A 21769-nucleotide genomic window follows, 5' to 3' on the forward strand; every position below is an offset into this window, starting at 1 on the left:
TGTAGGAAAGATTCAGGGGATTATTTGTGGTTTTTAATCAGTTCATTTCCATTTTTCCTGCTAAATGAGTTAGAGTTGATACAGGCATACCTGACTTCAGGAACATGGTTTAGCAGTGAACATGATAGTGCTGGGTGAACGGTTGGACTCAAGGAGTTTAGAGGTCTTTTCCAAGCTAAACAATTCTTTGATTCTCTGATTCATGGGGCATGGAGCAGCACAGAAGCCCTCTAAGTGGCAGGGAGACCACGTCTCCTTGGGTCAATATTATTCAGAGTGCCAAGCTCCTGGGCTGAAGCTTCCTTCCAGCAAAAGAATTAAAATCAGAGCTCTTGAATTGGCTGGAGCAGGTCAGGAGGCAGAAGGACAGCTCTGAATGTGCAGCAGTGGGATGGGCAGTCAGGCGTGCCAGAAGGGGCCTCAAGCTGCTCATGGAAGAGGAGTTTAATCAGGAGTGGTTAATTTGTGCTGGCATCCTTCTTCAGACACCTTGGGTTTGACACAGCACTTCCCAGTGGATAAATATCTCACTGGATGCCTTGCCTTGCAGCCACATGTGTGGGATGACAGGCACAGCAGTGAGCTGGACGCCCCCAGCCCCTGCCAGCCCAATGCCACATGTCCCACAATGTCCTGTCTGAGTGTCCCAGAGACACAGGGTGGAGATGCAGGGGTGTCTGCAAGCAGAGCTGCACTGCCCCATGTCTGGGGAAAAAGAAAGCAAATCCTCTGAGTTTCACACAAAAGGGACCTTAGCTCAAGTTCAGCCTCGATGTACTTTGGTGTTTTTTCTAGCAGAGATTCATTTTCCTATGTTCAGTGTTTGTCATTGGAAAGTGGGGCCAAGAGAGATCATCTCATCTGCAGCACCTTCTGAGTGATCTTTGTGTAACCCATGTTTAAACTTCCCTGAGTATCCTCCCTGAGCACTTGGCTGCTCTTCACTCCAGCTCTATCCAGGTCTCTGCTGCTGCAGGATAAACCTATTCATTGCTCTGTGTCCCAGTGGATAGGAGGGATTGTTTATTCCATCCACCTCTGGAGATAGCATTTCTCCAGCTGAAGACTTTGATGACTCCCTTCAGCTCTCTCTCCTTGAGCTGTGCAAGCCAGCTCTTGCCCATGGCCAGGGAATTCTTGCAGGATGACATGGAAACTGTGCACTGATGAAATCTGGGACCTCAGGGCTACCTCAGCCGTTTGTTCACTGGCTGTACAGTCTCAAAATTAACATAACTTCCTCTGGCCCTGTTTTCTTATTTTAAAACTATAATAACTGTGCTATTTTCTCATCCTTTGGTGAAAAGCTAATGGTACAGAGGTATCAGCTCCTCACATGAAGGTGCTGTAGGAATCTGGTGGGCTGCTGTCTGGAGTGCCTTTGTGCTCCCTGTCCAGTTGTAGGTTTGATACGATGCAGACAAGGAGCCAGTCCCACCTCGGGGTCCCCAGGGCTCAGATCCCACCTTACACCAGTAACCCCATGATTAATCCAGGTTGTTTTGGCTTTTCACTGATCAGGCTCCCTCACAAGCATGCAGGCTTGTTGGTGTGCACTGGAGTTAAAGGTTGTATTGCCTCACACTGCTGGAAGCAATTGGTCTGTGAAGCTTTTAAATGCAAAGTAACATCCAGGGGTGCTTGTGTTTGCTTGTGGATTTGTTCCAGTTATATTTAAGCAGCCAGGCTGCCAAGTGAAGTAATGGGGATTGCTCAGCACCTGTGACATCCAATCTCGGGCAGTCCTAAAATTTAATAAATTCCAGTCCCCTTCTTCAAATAGGATCATGGAAATTTCAAAGTGAAACCAGAGGTTAGGGCTGAATTTTCACCAGGTAAACAGCAGAAAGCTACAGGACCCAACTTGTCCTTCTGCCCACATCTTCTCCAGACCCCATCCCCTCCCTTGTTATTTGCCATCAGATGCTCTGGTGTTTCCTTTTCAGGGGTTGAGATAGGAATTAAAGGGAGTACATTTTGGTTTTCTGCAGCTTTTTTAGGTAGAAAAAAATGATATAAAGTAGAGCAGGAGCAGCACTCCTTGTTACCCATTCATCAGTGCTCCTCTCAGGGCACCAGGGGATAAGGAGGAGAATGGTCTCTCTCTTTGGTACCTGACCCTGACCCTGTATTTCTGGAAGCATCTATCATTTCCCCATAAATCTAAGTAGATACATTTTTCTAACCTTTTTTCCTGTAAGATACAGAGCCTTACCCTTATTGAAATAATACTGCACTTGAGGGTTTTTTCACCTAGTTTAAAAAGGGAATTAATGCTTTTCCCCTCTGTCCCCAGACCCACAGGAATTCCTGGCAGCAACGAGCCGTACAACCTGGGAATGGTGACAACCCACGGGCTCGAGACTTCCCACGCAGATACGTTTAGCAATATTTCAAGGGAAGGGACTTTAATGGTGAGGGAGGTAAGTTGTAAAACAAACACTTCCATGGAGCATCTTCAGGAGGTTTTGCCCATGTAAGCACAAAAACTAACAGTGCTGTGTGTCCGGAACACAAAATGAGGAGTAAATTGTGCTCGTTAGTGCTCTCCTTAATGCAATTTACACCCGGAGCAAATGTGACAAGTGCAAATGTTTCTCAGAACTACAAACAGCAGTGAATGGCAGTGCCAGGGCAGGGAGGAGGCTCCTGCAAATGGCTCTGCTGTAACCCCACCATGGCTGCAGGCAGTAGGAGTTCTCTTCAGTTTCCAGCGTTCAGTGAATTCTCTTGGAATTGGCCCAAAGTTTGCCGCCTTCTTCCCAGCCTTTCCCACCTTGGGACTGCTAGAGCTGGGCAGTGTTTGTAGAACATCTGGGGGCTTTCAGCAGAGGTTGGTCCTGTGGGAGGCACTGGGCATCCCAGGTGGATGCGAGCCCTCATCCCCAGGGCTGTGCAGGTGAGGCTGTGGTAGGAGCAGGGCTGATGGATGGTTCTGCAGCACTGAGGCAGAGGAGGCACCTTCAGTGGCTGTGGAAGATCTCCCTCGGTGTTTCTCGACTTCCCAGCTGCTGGAACGTTCTGGTGATGCTGGTGGAAGTGCAAACTGAACTCCTGGTGGTTAGGGAACAGGGGAGTCACTCTCCCACCAGCATATCAGAGAGGTGGATGGGAGAGGAGAAGGAGGGAGGGGAGCTTGGAGTCTGCAGTTGTAAAGGAGGGATGTTTAGATCACATGTAAACTAGACTTGAGCTGTATTTTAGTTCTTTATTCCATTTATCTAATGAATTCACATACAAACGAAAAAGATAAATGCAAGTTTGAAAGAGAGGAGTGAGTTAACAAAAGAAGTCCCAGCATGTTTGCTGCCTTTCTCCATCAGTTCTGGAGGGGGTAGTAATGCAGTGCACCCCATCCCTCACTGGGGTGGAGCTGTTCAGAGCAGGGAGGGTGCTGTGGGTGAGTGGGAGAACAAGGCCCTGTGTAACAGGCAGCTGTTCCTGAAATGAGCTTGTGTTCAGCACCACAACAGTAAAACCCGTGCTGTGCCAGCAGGGCTGGGTGAGAATTGGGATGCAGAAGGGTTTAAAAGGCATGGGCAAGAGAAGCAGCTGGAAAACCCCACTGGGGGAGGAAGCATGATAAGAAATCCAAACTGCAGCCTTGTGCTGGCTGCTGACTGTTTTCTCTCCCCCACCACAGCCATCAGAGGATGGTCTCACTGAGGTCAGTGGGCTCTGGGCAAAAGAGCTTTTCACTCTTTGGTGGGATGGCAAGGTGTGGTCAAAGGTGATGATAATGAGCAATCAAAAGATGAATGTCATCAGGACTAGTCAGAGGCTTGGTGAGTCCAGTTAAAGTTTCCACAAATCCCAGTAAGTGGGTCAATCTCTGTAACAATCTCATTGATGTGCTCCAGGTAGGTGGGATTCATCAAAATGGCAAAATAAATTAGGAAGGGAGAAACTTCCCAGTACCTGCCTTGCACAGGGAAGGGATGGAAAGGAAGGAGAGCCCTGTGGAAACCCAAGGAACCGGGTGTGCAGGGCGAGCAGCTGGTGGTTCTGCCCCTCCTCCTCTGCTGCTGCTGTTCACTGCTGGTTTGGGTCACAGAAACATGGGACAAGGCTGTGCTGGCACTTGCAGTCAGGCTGCTTTTTGCCATAGCTGTGCAAAGCTGTCCAGGCTCATGCTGAGGGCTCAGATTCTGCTGTCACCAGTGGCCAGTGGCCGTGTGGGAGGGGAGCTGGCCGTGGGGTTGGCACCCATGGGGGCAAGCACAGAATCTGCCCTGCATTCCTCATCTCCCACCAACAGTGACCAGGCCTCTCTCGCTGTTTCGTGGCTGATTACTCTGTATTGACTTTGTCATTCATCCTGTCCTTAATTCTCTGGAGTGGGGGGTTTGGTTTGCTGCTTGCCAGGCTGCATGGGGATGGAACAGAGAGGGTCCTTCTCCTGCGCTTGCTCTGGGAACCGCGGGACTGCCGACAACTTCGTTTTGTTTGGGTTTTTTTCTCTTCTTTTTCTCTTCCCTCCCCCCTCCCTTTTCTTTCTTCCTCATGCCTTGTGTCTCTGCAGACCTCTGGTGAAAAAAAGCGTTCTGGCCACGCAGCCAGCAATGGCTTTGCAGGTCACATCAATCTGCCCGACCTGGTGCAGCAAAGCCACTCGCCGGCGGGCACGCCGACCGAGGCCCTGGGGCGAGTCTCCACGCATGCGCAGGACATGGACTCGGTGCCTGAAGTAGGTGGTGGGGGGCTCCTCCTTCTCCTTTGCACTGCTTTTAAAGCGAGTATTAACATCTCTGCCCCCTGATGGGGCTCTCCTGCTTTCCTCCCTGCCTTTCTTGGCTCTTCCCTCTCTGTTTCTGGTCCCCGCGGGTGAGTGTAGTGGAAATGTTACTGCTAAAGGGTCTGTGGCTGATGGGAGAAGGATTTATTAGGTCTTTCAAGCCACCAGTTGGAGTTCTGGTGGCGTGACACCAGTGCTGCCAACTGATAGGAAAGCCCCATTTTTTTTTTTTGGGACACTTGGATATAAAAGGAAGTGGTGAGAGCCAGTGATGCCATTAGCTTCACTGGGGCCCAGCTTCCATCTGTGCAGCCTCTGATAATTATAATGACTGAAAAGGTTACTAAAAACCAAAGCCAACAAAATTCCAGATTGTTCTTCAGAGCAGAAGAAGCCTTAAAAGCTTTTAAGGTCGCGTGTTTCCTGTCATGGCAAAATGTTTCTCTCTGGTAGGTGTTTTATAGGCACATGATTGAACATTAAAATTGAAGAAAGTGTAAAAAGTCTTAGTACAAGATGTGACAAATAAACCAAGGGAATTGATGTGTCCAGCTTGCCATCCTTAGCTGTGGGAACCAAACAGTTCATTTTTCCCATGAGAAATCAACCCATTTGGTGCTAATTAAGCTATTGTGTTTAATGTTGTTGTTTCATTTGGTAGGTTGTACATCAAAAGTTCTGCCATCCTATGTTCTTTCATAGAAATGGTGTTCTCATTTTATGGTGTACTTTTACTAGCAGTATAAAAATAAAAATTTCTTGGAATTGGGCATTGATAAAACGTAAGAACAGATGGTGCCTGACTTGACCTCAAGTTTTTATCTGTTTCCTCATTGGCATTAAAAGCAGGAATGAGAGAGTCGATCCTGAAAGTAACACCTTCCACAGTCATCCTGGGGCTGAAATGCAAGGATTGGGTTTAAATGTATTCATTTATAGAATATCAACCAAAAAGATCCTCTCCATTTCTGAAATTGTATTTTTAGAGCTGACTGAGCAGGGAGTGGGTGTGAGTGGAAACTTGGGGATTTTGTTCATGGGCTTCCAGGTGGCTCATGCAAGCACGACCTCAGCCTGCAGCTTGATGCTCTTTGTAAGCCACAACACAGGTTTACAGGCTGTTGAACAGGACCTGGGGGAAGATGAAGTCTTAATATTTAAATATCAGCCTTGGAAGCTATTAAAATGTCATCTTCTGAGGAGAATAACTGAATCTGAGCAAGGAAAAATGCTCGGTGCATTGAGATGAGGGTTTTCTTTGTAATTCATTTGCTGGAAAGCACCTGGCTCTCAGCTGGAAATCCCTGCAAAAACTGAAATCTTCTCTTCCTTAAATTGCTATTGTTTTATGGAAAAGGCCTTCAGCACAGGGAAAGAAAAGAATCTGTGTATTTCTTGGATAGGAGACAAGCACAAAGCAGAGGTATCTGTGCCCACAGCCTTCCCTGCTGCAGGCTGTTAACTCCTTCAGTTACCATGTTCTGCTTAGAAAGCCATCCTGTTTCTATGGAAACAGCCAGGCTGTAAGAGAATAGGGCTGGGAGGGAGGCAGGATGCACAGCCTGATTTTGGCATGGATGCTGGCTTGCCCATGGATGCCAGCCCCAAAATGCTGGGAAAAGTCACGAGCCACGAAGCTGCTCCTACACCTGGTTTCTTGTGCCCTTGAATCCTTTTATGGCTCACTGGAGAACAGGCACAGGCCCAGCCTGGTTTCAGCAGGGATGTGCCAGGGTGGTGGTGTTCCTCATGGAACATCTCCCCGGGCAGGGGGGACTGTCACACAGGGACCGTGGCAGTGGGCGTGGGGAGCAGCTGGGGCTTGGTGACTGGGTGAAAGCTGAGGAAGATTTATTTCAGAAGAAGGACAATGTCTCAGAGAAGAAATACGTGAGCTGTAGTGGTGCTGCAGAGTGAGCTGGGTTTGCTGCTGTAGCAGCTCTGAACTGAGCTCATCCATAAAGCATGTCCTGGGTAAATGCTGGAGTAGGAAGGATAAGCTGCTCAAAGAAGGGGGGAATTCACATCACTCTGACTCCAAAGACAAGGATTTCCTTTTGCTTGGAAGGAAGTCTTAGCCTCATTTTCTGCCTTAAAGCAATGGTTTTAAAAAGAAAGCAGTGTGACACTGCAGTTTGTTCATCCCCAGATTCCCTCAGCAAAGTATTGGCTCTGACATTTCCTGTGATACCCTCAGGTTAAGTTTTGTTAACTTAGAAATGCCCCCTTTCTGCAGTCCCACTTGAAGTGCTGGGGATAATTTAAAACTGTGCCAGCTGCCCCAGGCCAGGGCTTCACAGGGACTCCCAGCACCATCCTGCCAACCTCAGCTGGAGTGGGAAAGTGGGAAAAGCAAACCCTCGCCTGCCTGACGTCCCAGAGAAGGTTTAAGGCATGTGTGTGACATGCAGAGAAGTAAACAGGTGGATTGATGATCTTCAAGATCTGCTCCAGTCTAAATGATTCTGTGATCCTGGGTTGGATTTTACCTGCCTTGGCTTCTGCCTCTGGCCCTGTGGCTTCTCTGCTGACTGTCCTCATGGCTGTGCTTCTGTCTGTGAGGAGAGAGCGGAGCCAGGCCCTGCTCCTCCCGTTTTCTGTCGCTCACAAACCCTCAGAAATCCAGTTTAATGTTTGTTTCTGATTAGTTATGAGGAGGAGGAGCAGATGTTCATAGAGGGCTCAAAAAGGGCTCTGCAGAGGCAGGCATCATTTGCTAATTAGAAAGTCTTAGATGTACACAGGTGTTTTTTCTGTGCACTGAGCCCTCTCTTGCTGTTCATTTTCTAGTATGGTATGGGAAGTAGCACCAAAGCCTCTTTCACCCCCTTTGTGGACACCAGAGTGTATCAGACCTCACCTACTGATGAAGATGAAGATGAGGATGAAGAGTCAGCTGCTAATCGTAAGAGCCAGTGTAGCCAGTTTGAGATGGGAGGGAAAGCAGGTCAGGGAGCCTGAATACCCCAGAGAACCTCTCACATTTCACTCACTCCAGACATAGCTGGTGTCTGTGTCCTTGCCCTCTCCAGCTGCCAGCCAACTTCTTCTCCCCCCCACCAAAACATCACCAGAAAGATCTGGGAGGAAATGGGGAGCAGCAGAAATCCACCCTCCTGTCTGCTTGGGCAAACAAATTTCCTGTAACCCAGTGATGACTCCCCCATGGAGAAATAAACCAAATATTATCATTCTCTCCCAAAAAAAGAGGTGACAGAGCATTTAACCCATTAGCCCTCCCTGTCCTCCTGTGTTCCCTTGCCAGCCCTGTTCACCAGCGAGCTGCTGAGGCAGGAGCAGGCCAAGCTGAACGAGGCGCGCAAGATCTCGGTGGTGAACGTGAACCCCACCAACATCCGTCCGCACAGCGACACCCCGGAGATCCGCAAGTACAAGAAGCGCTTCAACTCCGAGATCCTCTGTGCTGCTCTCTGGGGTGAGCCCTGCCCTCCCTGTGGCTCACAGCGGGTGGGGATGTGTGGGAATGTGCCCCTGCTCTGCTTGGCCCCTTCTCCATCCCCCAGGGTCGCGTCCCCCGCGCTGTAGAGCGACCCTCCCTGTCCATGGGAAGGTGGCAGCCTCAGCTGGGGCGGTCACGCTTCTGGTGGCAGCAGAGATGAGCTCGGGGTGTTGTCCTTGGGAGCAGCCATGGCTCCTGGCACCCATGGCCCTCTGCTCTGCTCCCTTCTCCAGGTGTGAATCTGCTGGTGGGCACGGAGAACGGCCTGATGCTGCTGGACCGAAGTGGGCAGGGCAAGGTCTACAACCTCATCAACAGGCGGCGCTTCCAGCAGATGGACGTCCTCGAGGGCCTCAACGTCCTCGTGACAATATCAGGTGCTCCTCTCCTGCTTTCACCCCATCATTCACCTGCTCGGCCTTGTACAAGCCCCGAGTGCTTCCAGCTCAGACAGAACCTGCTCACTGGTGTCAGAGGGAAGCTCCCAGGGGAGCTGGACCTGGTTTATTCTGGAATCAAATCAGTTTAATCTGCTTTCAGCAGTTTGCTTCCTTCACCTGCTGATGGCACTTCATGTCCAGTCTCCTTGAGCAGGGAAGGGGAGGTGCAGGATACAGGCAGGTGGCCCAGCAAAGGAGATAGTCACAGCTTGAGGGGGCAGAGAGCTCTGCTTTTGGGTCTGTTTGGCTCTGGCTGAGGGAGCCGTGATCCATGGCTTTAGATTTCCAGTTCAGACCACAGATGTGCTTGGGCTGTCCCGGGCATTGTGAGGGCCACAGGCTTTTCACTGTCCCCATGTTTAGCTGGGAGCTCCAGAGTGCTCATATCCAGCTCATGGGGTGGTTTCTGGCAAAAAAATCCCAAAACCTCTGCAGTCCAGTCTCTGAGGAGAGCATCCAGCATCCTCCTGCAGAGCAGCCCTGAAGAGCACATGGGTGACAGCCAGGGCAGAGCCTTCTCCTGCTGATACCTGTCCAGCAAAGCTCACAGAGGGCAGCAAGAGAAGTGCTCATGAGGAAATTGTTTGATAGCATCCTTCTGTTTCCTTTCTGGCCTCACTCTGCATTCACCTGCAAATTCCTGCTCCCCCCATTCAGCCAGAGCTCCAAACTCACTGCTCCATCCTTTATCTGGTCTGCAGCTCCCCTGTGGTTTTGGCATCCAGCTGTAGGGACAAGGGGTTTAATACAGCTGGAATGGGAGTAGCATCAAACTCCAGGATGATGCTGAGAATGAGTCCTGGGGACTTGTGGAAATCTGATAGCAGACAGGGTCTATCCTTTGGGTCCCATCTCAGCAGGCTCAGTGTGAGCTCTGTCCTGTCCCTGTCATGGGGGCTCTGCAGCCACAGGGATTTTGCAGCCATGTCACAGCCATCCAAGAGCAGGCAGCAGTGCAGAAATTTGGCAGCCCCTCAGCATTGCAGAGCCCAGCACCAGGCTTGCTGGCTAACAGCAGTGCCTGTCACAGGCCAAGGAGCTCCTGTCTCATCTCCAGGGGGGAATTAATGTTGTATGAAGGAGAGGGAAGGAAAGAAACCAGGCAGCTGAGTGGCTGGGTAAGCTTTGAGCTGTAGGATCATTGGGATCACTGCCTCACTGAGCCCCACTGTCCCTCTGTGAGCAGTGATTTATAGGAAAAGGAATATTTCCAGCCTGTGGGAAGCAAAAGCCTGGCTTTTCCAGTGTCTGCCTGCAGACTGCAAGAGAGGTCTGGGCTTCACTTTCCATATATTTCTTCCCAAGGAAAAATCCCAACACGACTAAATTACTATTTTCAATTACTATTTATATTACTTTTATCACGAAATAGCCTTAAATTCTATCATCTTGTGATTAAAAATAAGCACTGAAACCTCAAGATGGTCCATGCAAATGTGCTCTGCACTGACAGGGACATTTCCTTTGCCAACAGGAAAGAAGAACAAGCTGCGTGTGTACTACCTGTCCTGGCTGAGAAACAGGATTTTACACAACGACCCTGAGGTGGAGAAGAAGCAGGGCTGGATCACGGTTGGGGACCTGGAGGGATGCATCCACTACAAAGTCGGTGAGTGGAAATAAATGTCTGAAGAGATGTGGTTTTGTTCTCTGGTCTTAGGTCTGACCTGACAATTTCATATTAAAAATATGGGTAGACCATAGCCACAAGTAAATTTGGAATTCATCTTTATGCATTAGGCGGGCTCTATGTAATGAGAACCAACAGAGGGATGGCCTGAGAAGATCTTCTTGGAGATTTGTAGGAAAGAGGGTGAATGTTTTTAAAATTGGGTTTGTTATTATTTTAGTGAAATATGAAAGAATCAAGTTCTTGGTGATTGCCTTAAAGAACGCTGTAGAGATCTACGCTTGGGCTCCTAAACCATATCACAAGTTTATGGCATTTAAGGTATGTTTGTCTTTTACAATTACTCTGTAATTGTAAATACATGAGGTTTCTGTACTCTGAAGAGCAGAAAACATCTTGTGTAGCTGAGCTCCTCAGGATGCCTGGCAGGCATGGGAGATGGGATCCTTGCTGGCTGAAGAGATTGGATATGTTCTGCTTACAGCCAACAATGAAGTGTTATTATTAGTTTATGCTAGCAGGCTTTACTTGAGGAATTTGCAGAAAGCTGATCAAATGCATATGAGTAAAATTGAGTTGGGGATTTTGGTAGGTCTTTTTTGTGAGGTTTTTGTGTTTGGTGGGGTTTTTTTTCCCTCTGACTAATTTTTAACATACAATACAAAAATAGGCTGGCATGATTTTCTATTTTCATTTTGCAAGGTCCTCTCCCCTTCTGCAATTTGGATTCTGTTTCAAAATAAAAAGTTTGGGAGAGTGACCCACTCTTTCTCTTTTTTCCTCTCTTTTTACCTGCCTTGATTTCCTCAGTGGGACCTTCCTCCTCTCCAGCCTGCCAGTGGGTATTTTGTGCTCAGTCCTTCAGAGCACTTTTCATCCCAAGCTCTGTGCAGAGAAGAGTCACAAGGGCAGTGCCTTGTGGAGATGTCCATGCTGAGTAATCTCACGTTACATCTTTCCAACACAAATGGACTTTTGCAGTATTAGGTCACATCTGCTTTTCCTGAACAAAAGCCAGAGTAAATGGGCTCAGTGACATGGAGAGCTCAGCAGCATCAAAATGGTCTGGGATCCAGCTTCCCACAGGTGTTTGTTTCACTCCTGCTGAGCACCTAAGCCATGGTGCTCGATCTGGACATGGCTGGGGTTGGTCCCAGCCTTGCTGCAGCAGGTTAGATGGAGCAGGGAAAAGCAGGTCTTTGCTAAACTTACTCATTTCAGCTGCCCAAAGCAGAGCAGTGATCCCTGCCAAGACAGGAGGTGGGTGGTCACGGTTCTCTGCTGAGAGAGACTGAACACACACTCATGTAAAATCGAGCTGTCTCCTTCCTTTAGAGACCAAATCCTTGTGTTAGCCTCGGGCTCCTGTGAAAGAGAGCTGGGTTTGGCAGGGGTGGGCACTTATCTGCTGGGATGACTGAATACCCTCTGAGGCATCTGACAGGGGAACAGAGAGGCAAGAGTATAAATAACCACATATTTAGTAGGAAACACAGTCAAACAAATATGATTTCAAAAGCGTATCGGGCTGCTGCAATGGGGATTTGTTGGTTTTCTGTGATACTCATGGAAGGGATTATAAAAGTCTTTTGCAGATCTCCAGCACAAGCCGTTGCTCGTGGATCTCACTGTAGAAGAAGGTCAGAGGCTGAAGGTTATCTTTGGATCCCACACTGGTTTCCATGTGATTGATGTAGATTCTGGGAACTCCTATGATATCTATATACCATCTCACGTGAGTACCTGGGCAGTGCTGCTGCCTGAGGAACACGGGTCACCAGTGAGGTTTGGGCAGGCTCCCAGGGGCTCCCAAGTGAGGACCAGTGATGAGTGGGACATCCCCCAGTGCTTCACTCACTTAAAACGGAGTCAGAGCTGTCACTTACTTCATGTTCATCTGCACAGGCTGTTCCTGTCCTCGTGCAGGAGCAGGAAAGTTTAAAGCAAAGCTTTTTTATGTCCATAAAAAGGACGATCTCTCGGTACACTGCATGGAGCAGTAATGGAACTGTCTGTAGGATTTTCTTGTTGGGTTATTTAAACTCCATCTATACTGTTGGCCCATAGTAAACTGGTCTAGGAGAAGTGTGTCACTAAAAAATGCAGGAGTTGTTGCATCTGATCCAAGCAGCAGTCTCCTCTGCGAGAACTAGCAAGAGCAGAGGGAGAAATACTGGGGCAGTTTGGGATGGTTTTTTGTCGTCTTAGCTATGGAAGGGCAGACATGGGTGGAAAGTCAATGCAGCTGCCCTTGGAGCTAGAGGATGATTGCTAAAAAATAGGATATTTCCTCCCTAAGGCTGCCTGTAAAATTCTGAGTTGATTTACCCTGATTTGAACTGGTGATGGATTCACTGGCTCAGTCACTTGTGTTCCAGCCAAGTGTCAGCCATCAGTCTTGGGGGCGTGTATGTTGTGATCTGTCTGTAATTGCTGAACCTGTTTATCCTTGCTGTGTCAGACAGCTTTGATGCTAGGGTAAACATGACAGTTTCTTCCCCTTCAGGCTTATCTCTGAAACCCAGTGCCTGTGTGGGGAATGCAGGGAGGGCTTTGTTCTCTGGTTGGTTTGGGCTTTTTTCCTGCAGTGCTCTGCTCCCTTCCCCTTTCTCCATTCAGTGCAATTCTGACTCTCAGGGTCTGTGTTCCTGCAGATTCAGGGCAATATTACTCCTCACGCCATTGTCATCCTGCCCAAGACGGACGGGATGGAGATGCTGGTGTGCTATGAGGACGAGGGTGTCTATGTCAACACCTACGGGCGGATCACTAAAGACGTGGTGCTCCAGTGGGGAGAAATGCCTACTTCCGTGGGTAGGTCAACCCCTCCTCTTCACCTGCTTAAAATACAAGCCACAAGCAAGATGAGGAGTTGAGAATGCTGGGATGGAGTCATTTGGGATGAAGGGGATTTCCCTATTTTATCAAAGGGGATTTCCCTCAGCCAGCTATGAGATGCAATTGCTAAATTCCTGCAGTTTGGTCCTCCATAATAAAAGCAAGTAATTTCTTGAAGATCTGAACTTTTTGAGTATAAGATAAATGTGAGCTAATGCAAGCTGTTGCACTGGTGGGAGACTGTGTTGAGTGGAGGGGGGCTGGGTGTGGAGCTGGGAGCCCTTGAGTTGCTCTTCTGGCTCTGCTGTTGCTCAGCTCCACAACCCATGAAGGCAAAACACTGCCCAGCTCCTCACCTCGTGAAACCAGAAGTAGTGATGCTGCTTCTGTTTAAATTTCTCAGCAATTTCTGGATGAGAAGTGCTCTGAAAAGGCTGCTGTCCCTGCAGGCCATCAGAGCTCTGCCATTGATCTGCTTAGGCTTTGAGTAACAGCTTATGAGAGCTTTTCTGACCATTGCATAATATTTAACTCAGCACAAGTTGTAACACCTGCCAAACGCTTCCTTTTGACAGCCTACATTCATTCCAATCAAATAATGGGCTGGGGAGAGAAAGCGATTGAAATCCGGTCAGTGGAGACAGGACATTTGGATGGAGTATTTATGCACAAGCGAGCTCAAAGGTTAAAGTTTCTATGTGAAAGAAATGATAAGGTAAGTCCACTTCTAAGCTTCTATCTGTGCTGCGAGCTACAAGGTGCTTTGAGAGCTTATGTCTGGTTTGTCTTGAGATTAATAATTAATCTGAAGGTTCTGTTTAATAAGCAGTGCCCTTAAGCCTATTCCCAGTTAATTTTCTCCAGTGGATGGAGACCTCAGCCTGCAAGATCTCTTCTCCATCCAGCTGAGATCTGCGTTGACTTGGCTTGACTTTCTCCCAATTCTTTCATCTGAACATTAAATTGAGGCTGCCAAGTGAACTCTGAAAGTTGAGTATTAGCAAGGGTGTGTAAGTGACCCTGATTTGAGCTCTGATGCAGAAACATTTTGATGCATCTTTTGATGCATTTTGATGCATCTTAAATTATTTTCCTCTCACAGCCTCATCCATTTCTGTGGACAGCAGAAGGTCCCCAGGAGGGTCCCCAGAGTTGCGTGGCTGTCATGCAGATGCCACCTGCCACAGGTGTTGCAAGGGGGGCAGGGAATGAGGAGAAATTGCTGAGGGAAAAGGCATTATTTTGTGGAAGAGGTGGTTGAATGCCAAGGTCTTTCTGCAGGTGGTGTTCCCTCCTCTCACAAGGTCTCACTAAGATAAGTCAGGAGCAAGCAGCAGGGAGATCTTTCATAATGGACATGATCACAAAACCAGTGAAGAAAGCAGTTGCTGTGTCCTCAGAGCAGGATTTAATAATGTGCAGTAAATGAGTTTTGAGGCCATGATCACTGTCGTGAGCAGCTGCTCGGGAGCCGAGCTCTGCCCTTCCTGGGGCATGGAGGTAGGCTGAAGCTCTGCAGGAAAATGTATCCTGACTTTGCAGTTGAGTATGTTTTGAGAAGCTGTCCAAGAAGCTGAATTTAAGTTTAATTTTAGTGTAATCTAATTCTAACAAAGCTGGAAAAAAACCACTGTGATCTTTCTACAATACTGGAACCAACTGATCACTGATGGGTTTGAAATACTCAACTCAGATGTTTCTCTTTCTGGAGCACTGGTTAAACTGGTAAGATTGAGTAATTTTTGGTTTTATTAAGGACAGAGACTTCAAGATTGTTCTCTTCAATATTTGTAAATTATAACTATTTAGTTTTTAAGACGCCCCTTGCAATCAAATGCTGGTGGATTGTGCCAGAAGCACCAAAACCCCTGTTCTGAATTCATACAGAATCCTGATATGTTTCTGCTCTTTGAGCATGTTGAAGGGAAGTGGTTTTTTCTGGGCTTTACTTTCAGGAATAGCTGAAATACCAGGACACACTTTTAAAAAACAAGCCATTTCAGACTGAGGCGAATATCGACCAAATGGTGAATGTTTAGCAAGACCCAAATCCCTGACAGCAGTTTTCTGTTAGTACTTCATAATAAATGATGCTGTGGCAGTAAAATGTGATAAACCTGGTATTTTCAATGCATTCCATACTCTTTGGTAGTGAGGGAGAAAGAGGTTAATTACTGCATTTACTAATGAATGGCTCAATTTAATCCCAGTCTGGCATGGGTTAGCTCCATCCCCTGAGTATTAACAAATGTTTTTTCCTACCAAACAGGTATTTTTTGCATCGGTGAGATCCGGAGGAAGCAGCCAAGTGTTTTTCATGACCCTCAACAGAAACTCCATGATGAACTGGTAACAGAGGAGCACTTGGCACTCACCACCATGGCATTATTTCTAATTTAAAGGACATTAAACACGTGGACTAACACTGTAGAGGCAGGTGGAGGGCGCCGAGGAACCCCCTCCCCATGCTCCCCCGGCGCCGCCAGCCCCGGGGCAGGGACTGCAGCCAGGGATGGACTTTCACGCTTGGACCCCCCCGAGGTCTCCTGATTACGCTGTGTTATAGTGGGTTATGAGTTTTCCTTTATTTTATTTTATTTTATTTTTTAGTTTTACTTTTTCTTTGTCCCCTACTTTGTAAGAACGGGGAAAGAAACAGTGTCAAAAAGTCTGTTTTTAATTCTGTCTGCCTGCTAGCATCAAATATATAGTATGTTGTAAAGTTACCAATTAAATCTGGTGAGAGACAGCACAATAAATGTACCTTTTATCTTTGTGATGAAGGCCATAACCATATAGCTGGGTAATTTTAGAAATCTTTTGCCTTCACCAACATTTACATGTTGCTTTTGGCAGCAACGGCTTAACGGATTTTTAAAGAAGAGAAAAAATAATAGGTTTTTTTCCCCTCTTTTGGGAAATGGATTTTAAATGGCTAAACTACTAGCCTTAGACTAATAAAAATCAGCTACCATTTTTGTCAAGTCTGTCAATCCATATTTCTATATGGATCTTCACATAATGGTGTGTCTTGATAGGGACAGAGGTGCCATTTCTTGTTGCTCCGGAGGTGCCCGCCTGGCCCGGGGCTTGGCCACGGGCACTGGGACAGGGGATCGGAGGAGGAGAGGACAGAGGAGCGGTCAGAGGAGCCCCGTGCTCACCCCTGAGGGGGATTTGTGACCACAGAGGCTCCCAGGATGCTGTGAGCACCGGACCCTGCTGCTGAAGCCGGTGCAGGTTGTGGGTGTTCGTTCCCCCCGGTCCAGAGCCGGGCACTGGCGTGCGGGAGCAGTCGGCACAGGGATGGGGACTGTGGAACAAGCTGCCTGTCCCCCATGTTCTGGATTGGGCTTGTAAAGAGCTTAAAAAAATATATATATGTGTGGTTTCTTCGGCCAAGGGTCTGAATCTACTCGTTTTCCACCCCCTCCACTCCCTAGGAATTACCCAACATACAGTGAAAGACAACATCTGTGCCGAACCGTGTGTGTGTGTTTAGTTCAGGTTGAATCGTGTCCTTATAAACTTTGCTCAGTTGATTTCTGTTTTCAGTGCGTATCTGGGGTTTTCTTTCTCAGTAGCTGCAAGCATGGCCGCCTGTGGTGTTGGGGTGTCGCATAACAAGGTCTGTGTTGCTGGTTTTAACCTACCTCGTTTCGGTTGGGGTTTGTTTTTTGGTTTGGTTTTGTTTTATTTTTTTCCGTTCCGCTGTCGATCACAGCGCTGTTACCTCCAGCGACATATAGAGAGCTTAACTGGCAATCTTGGTGTACTCAGTAACGATGGCTTTATTAAAAAATGATTAAATCAACAGGACTTGGTCAAACTTGAATCTTTATCAAGGGTAAGAGGTGCTGTGGGCTGGCGGGGATGGGATGGGCCGGGCCACCCTCACCTGAAGCATTCTGTGGGCAGGGTGTCAGGGTCTGGTACCACAGGGATTGCCAGAGGTGGGACTCCCAGGATGTGGAGTTCAGGGAAAAACAGGTGGGATGTGCTTTGTGGTGCCTTCTTTGAGCACCAGACACCCTCCTGTTGGGCAGGTGCAGCCTCTGGAGAGTGTAGGGATGGCCACAGGATCAGATACTGGTATTCAAATCCTATCACAAACACTGATTGCCACCAGCTCTTTGTATTTTCATTGTGGTTAAAATAAAAATCAAATAAAGCCCAGAGCTTTTATTGTGTTGCAAACTAATAACTGTTTTGGGGTGTTTTTTGTTCTACTTCAAGTGACAAATGCGCAGCTTTGGATGATTTTTGTTATTATGGGTTTTTGCATACAATGATGAAATAGCAGGCAGTCATTGAGTTTAAACGACTCAGGTGGTTTGTGAATGTATTTTTTTAAATCTCAGAATAATTTGAAACAAAAGTCACAGAAGCCAATATTACCACAGTCTTGTCTATGGCATGTGTGTATGGAGATAACACAGAGCAAATGCTTTTCTGGTGCCAACCACAATAAAACACAAAACTTCACCATTAAGCCATGCCTTTTATGTTTGGGTAAATAAATTCTGGGGTCTTGGAGGACATGGAGGTAAAGGGGATTTTCAGGGCTCCCAGTCACAATTCTCTTTGTCTGGAGACTCTTGGGAAGGTGGTTTTGGAACAGGATGAGTGCGGGGAGGTGGGACATGTCCTTTGTGATGCCTCCCAGCAGTGAGCAGTGGCCAAGGGATGTCTTGATGGACCATCACCATCTGAAAACTACTCTTCTACAAAGTCAACCCATGGTTATTATAAAGACATTTCTCCTCCAAATGTTACTAACTTTGATTTGCTTTTCCTTTGCTGAAAGTAAAATGTGCTTATGGTTGATTAATGCCCTCAGAAACTACTTATTAGTAGTGTTTAAAGAAATAAAACCTGCAGCTCATTTTAAAATCCTGCTTCTGGGACTTTTTGCCTAGGAAAGGAAATTTGTTCAGCTGTGCAGTGCTGCAGGAGGAAAAAGCAGTAATGTCTGTGCATGCAGGGGTCGCTTGAGCCTGTTGCAGATTCAATTATTTACAGAGTTGCTATGAAATTGTATAACTCAAGGATGAGTCATGGTATATGGAAGAAGAGCCCTGAGAGCTGGCATGAGGCCATGCAAGGGCCATGGTTAGCTGCACCACCCTGAGGAGATGCTGGGTACCACTGCCAGGTGAAGGATGCTCAGAGGTAAGGCTGTAGCAGCTACTTGTGGGAACTCAATCTTTTCAAACCCATCTCAGAATTATTATCAAATGGCCTTTTTCTTGTTGTGAGGTGGTTTGGGGGTTGACACTACATATTTTGGGACAGATCAGGGATGCTTGAGGTGACCCGGGCCCCAGCCCGAGCTGGACTGGTTGCTGGAAGTGGTTGAAGTTAAGTTGCAGTTCATTGTCTCGATGCGAGCCCACTTCAGGTCTTTTCCTGCTAGTGCAACAATTTGATGCTCTGTAACTGGGGCCAGCATGAGCATCGTGCAGGCCAGCAGGGACTGAACCTGCCCGTTCCCAAAGGTGTGGGCTGGAGCTCCATGTCACACCCTGCCTGTGTCCAGGCTAAGCCACCCACCTGGCACGGCTCTGAGGAGATCCAGTGGAGATTCCTGAGCAATCAGGATGCATTTCCTGGCACAGGACACCTGTCACAGCTGCTGCTGCCCTGCAGCATCCGTGCCCTGCCCTGTGCTGCAGTTGGCACCTGCAGCTGGAGAGCTTTGCTGGGTTTGCTTCCCAAGTTTTTCTCTTCTGGGAGATGCTGCACCACCCAGAGCTGGGGGGTGGGAAGGGGCTCATTAACCTCTGGTATCTTTACAGCAGTGCTGTAAATGCACGGAATTCTCTCTCCTAAATGTGTATTCTCTCCTAAATGTGTAAATCAGCCTCAGCTGCTGTCTCTCATGTGGCCTCAGCACTGCTGCCCACCCTAGCTGATGTGCTTAGAGAGGAGAAATGAAAGAACATAATTTTGGTTTTGTGCCAGCCACTGATGTGCTACATCAGCCTGCTCTTTGAGAGCCAGTGTATTGCAGACCAGATCTACCTTTTTTCCTTTGTTTTTTTTTGGTTTATGGCATACTTTTCCTTTTTTTTTAACATCAAAGCTGTCTCTGAATGACCCAGAGCAGTAAAATGGATGTGCAAATTGCCCCAGCACCTGGGTATAACCTCACAGCCCCTCTGGAATCTTTGAATTCCTTCCACTGAGGTGACAAGCATGTTCAGCTGTTCAAAAGCAGAGCCCCACCATAAACTTCAGCCCATTGCTTTTATCACACATAGTTAGATTATCAACACCACCAATTACACTACACACAACACAGAGTAGGCAATAAGCGTGGCAATTCTGTCTAACATTATGCACAGTTCTTGCACTTTATTATTTAAATAAAGCATTAGCAATAATGCAGACCCTGTTGTTTGCCCATCACCTAAACACTGCCTGGCCAGGCTCTCCAGCCATGGGATGAGTCAGTGTTGCTTTGGGCTGTGCTGTGCCACTTTTTGCACCCTCTGGACTTGTGATCAAACTGCCTGTCAGATGTGCAAGAGATTTGATGGTGGAGCCAGGCCTGGTTCTTTATCCTGTAGGAGCACTCTGCTTCTCTCTGCCAAGCTAACAATCAGCCCCTTTGGAAAGTGATTGCAGAGAGAGGAAGATTTACACACCAACCTTTCCCATCTGTGAGCCTCGGGACCAGCTTAAAGCTTGCCTCTGCTAGTCACCACATCCACATCCAGTTCCCTGTTCAGAGAATTACAGAGTCTGGAGTCTGTAAGTGCCACTGAGACTTAGTATGTTAAATACTCAATTCCCTGGGGCCAAGCTGAGGAGGAGTGTGTTCCAGCCCTGCTCTAAGCAGCAGTGGGCAGGACATGGAAAGGCCACCCTGCTCATGGTTTGTCGGTGGCCTTTGATCCCTCCAGTTCCAGTAGTCTGGGAAGAATAGGGAGGGAAAGCTCTTTGTGCCAGGCACCTGCAACAGGATGGGGATCCCTGAGGGGTACACGGGAATCCTGGAGGGGGAGATCTGTCCTAGCAAGGTTTTCACAGTGCCTGAAGGTTTGGTCTTGGGTCAGGGCCCCCATTTGTTTTCTGATTCAAGCCTTAGCAGCCTGGTAATTGTCAAATCCTGACAGTCCCATTGTGAAGGTATTTAACTGCAATGCAAAGAAACTGCTTGTAAATGCCTGGGTATCCACACACAGCGAGCAAACAAACACCATTGGCAAAGATCTCGGCAGGAAGGACAAATATTGGGGAAAACTAAAAAGCTCAGCCTGGGGGCCCTTCCTGTCACAGCTACACCAGCCCTAGAGGGGAATGCAGGTGCTGTGGCTGGAATCAAAGCCTGCTTAATGTAATGAACTTTCCTCTCCCAGTTAAAGTTTTACCTTTCTGGAGACCAGTGCAAAGATTAGTGGTCTTACACTCATCTTTGTTGTTTTTTCTCTTGCTCTTCCTCTGTAGAAAGTACATTTTGTGCCCATGTGAAGCCTGGCTGACTGAGAGCATCATCCAATGAGTGCTGTAGCTTGGCTGCTGAACCCATCAGGGGCTGATCTGGAAGATAATGACTTTAATCAGCATTAATCACCTTCCCAGCTGACTCAGACTTTGGCACGGTCTGCTGTCGCTAAGGATGCCACTGTCCAACCCCCCAGCCCGGCCCTGCAGCTCCTCTCTCTGACCATGTCAAGGACAGCAAATCTCAAGCCCGAGCAAAACCAGCTCAGACCAGTTTGTGCAGATGTGCAAAGTTCCTGAAAGCCGAGTGAGCTAACGAAAAAATATTTGGCAGCATCAGTAGTATTTGGCAGTATTGGCAGTATTACCCAGAATCCACAATATTTGACAGCACAGCCATCAGCTGGTGGTGCTGAAAGGCTCACTGTTCACACCACTGTAGGATTTTTAATGAAAGCCTCTTTTAATGTAATATTCTGGGTAATTTTGTTGTGGTCTATGTCCATATACACACACAGCTATCTCCTCTGATAGGTGTGTACTGGCATTAGAGCTGCCTGCTGAGGGGGCTCTGTGTATGCAGGTGTCTGTGTATGGATACACACAGAGACCTGTATACATCTGTGTTTATATGTGGCTCTGAATGTGATATACACACACGAGTATATTTTAAAGCAGGTGCTAAATGCTATTAAAATAAAACTCTTAGTCATTTTCTAGCTGCTTTGCTACATGTGCTGGCAAGGTTTCTTCTCCCTGATTCAGCAAGGGGATTGTGATGTGACATGCACACCCAGTACAGAAGTCGAGGTAGGTGTTGAGCATCTCGAAACAGGCTCAAGCCCCTGGCACATCACATTCCAACTGTTCAGCTGAGGGACAGCCCCAAACCAGCCCTGGGGCTGGATCATTTGAATTTTCCAGATCCATTCTATGTCTTTACAGGTCTCTCATTGTTTCGTGTTCGTCCCAAACATGGGGATTGGTGGTGGCTGCTCTGAGCTGAGCAGTGGCCAAATAATGCGTGGTAGACTTGGGTTTCTCATTAACTCCAGAGCTGATATAGTCCCATCTCTCCAAGCACCAGCCCGTTTTCCTGCCTCCATCCCAGCTCTGCTGTCCTTCCTTCCCAAGCCCTCACCTTGCTCTGCAGCTCAGGACAGTGACTGTTCCCAGAAGAAGAGTGGAGGAGCTACGGGGTGGACGAGAAAAGAAAA

General features: G+C 47.7%; 1 protein-coding gene across 3 annotated transcripts in view; it reads left to right on the forward strand.

Annotated features, from left to right (window-relative positions):
* Positions 1–17400, forward strand: part of TNIK (TRAF2 and NCK interacting kinase) — a 149541-nt gene extending 132141 nt beyond the window's left edge. For all 3 annotated transcript variants that reach the window (XM_084212666.1, XM_084212668.1, XM_084212667.1), the window contains 11 exons: positions 2297–2423; positions 4523–4687; positions 7526–7640; positions 8001–8171; positions 8429–8572; positions 10110–10244; positions 10486–10586; positions 11851–12000; positions 12920–13079; positions 13679–13818; positions 15373–17400. In XM_084212666.1, the coding sequence (XP_084068792.1) occupies positions 2297–2423; positions 4523–4687; positions 7526–7640; positions 8001–8171; positions 8429–8572; positions 10110–10244; positions 10486–10586; positions 11851–12000; positions 12920–13079; positions 13679–13818; positions 15373–15456 (1492 nt within the window). In that variant the 3' untranslated portion in view covers positions 15457–17400. The remainder of the gene's footprint in view (positions 1–2296; positions 2424–4522; positions 4688–7525; positions 7641–8000; positions 8172–8428; positions 8573–10109; positions 10245–10485; positions 10587–11850; positions 12001–12919; positions 13080–13678; positions 13819–15372) is intronic.
* Positions 17401–21769: the final 4369 nt, after the last annotated feature.

The sequence above is a fragment of the Fringilla coelebs genome (genome assembly GCF_963513975.1).
Source record: "Fringilla coelebs genome assembly, chromosome: 10".
In the NCBI taxonomy this organism is placed as follows: Eukaryota; Metazoa; Chordata; class Aves; order Passeriformes; family Fringillidae; genus Fringilla; species Fringilla coelebs.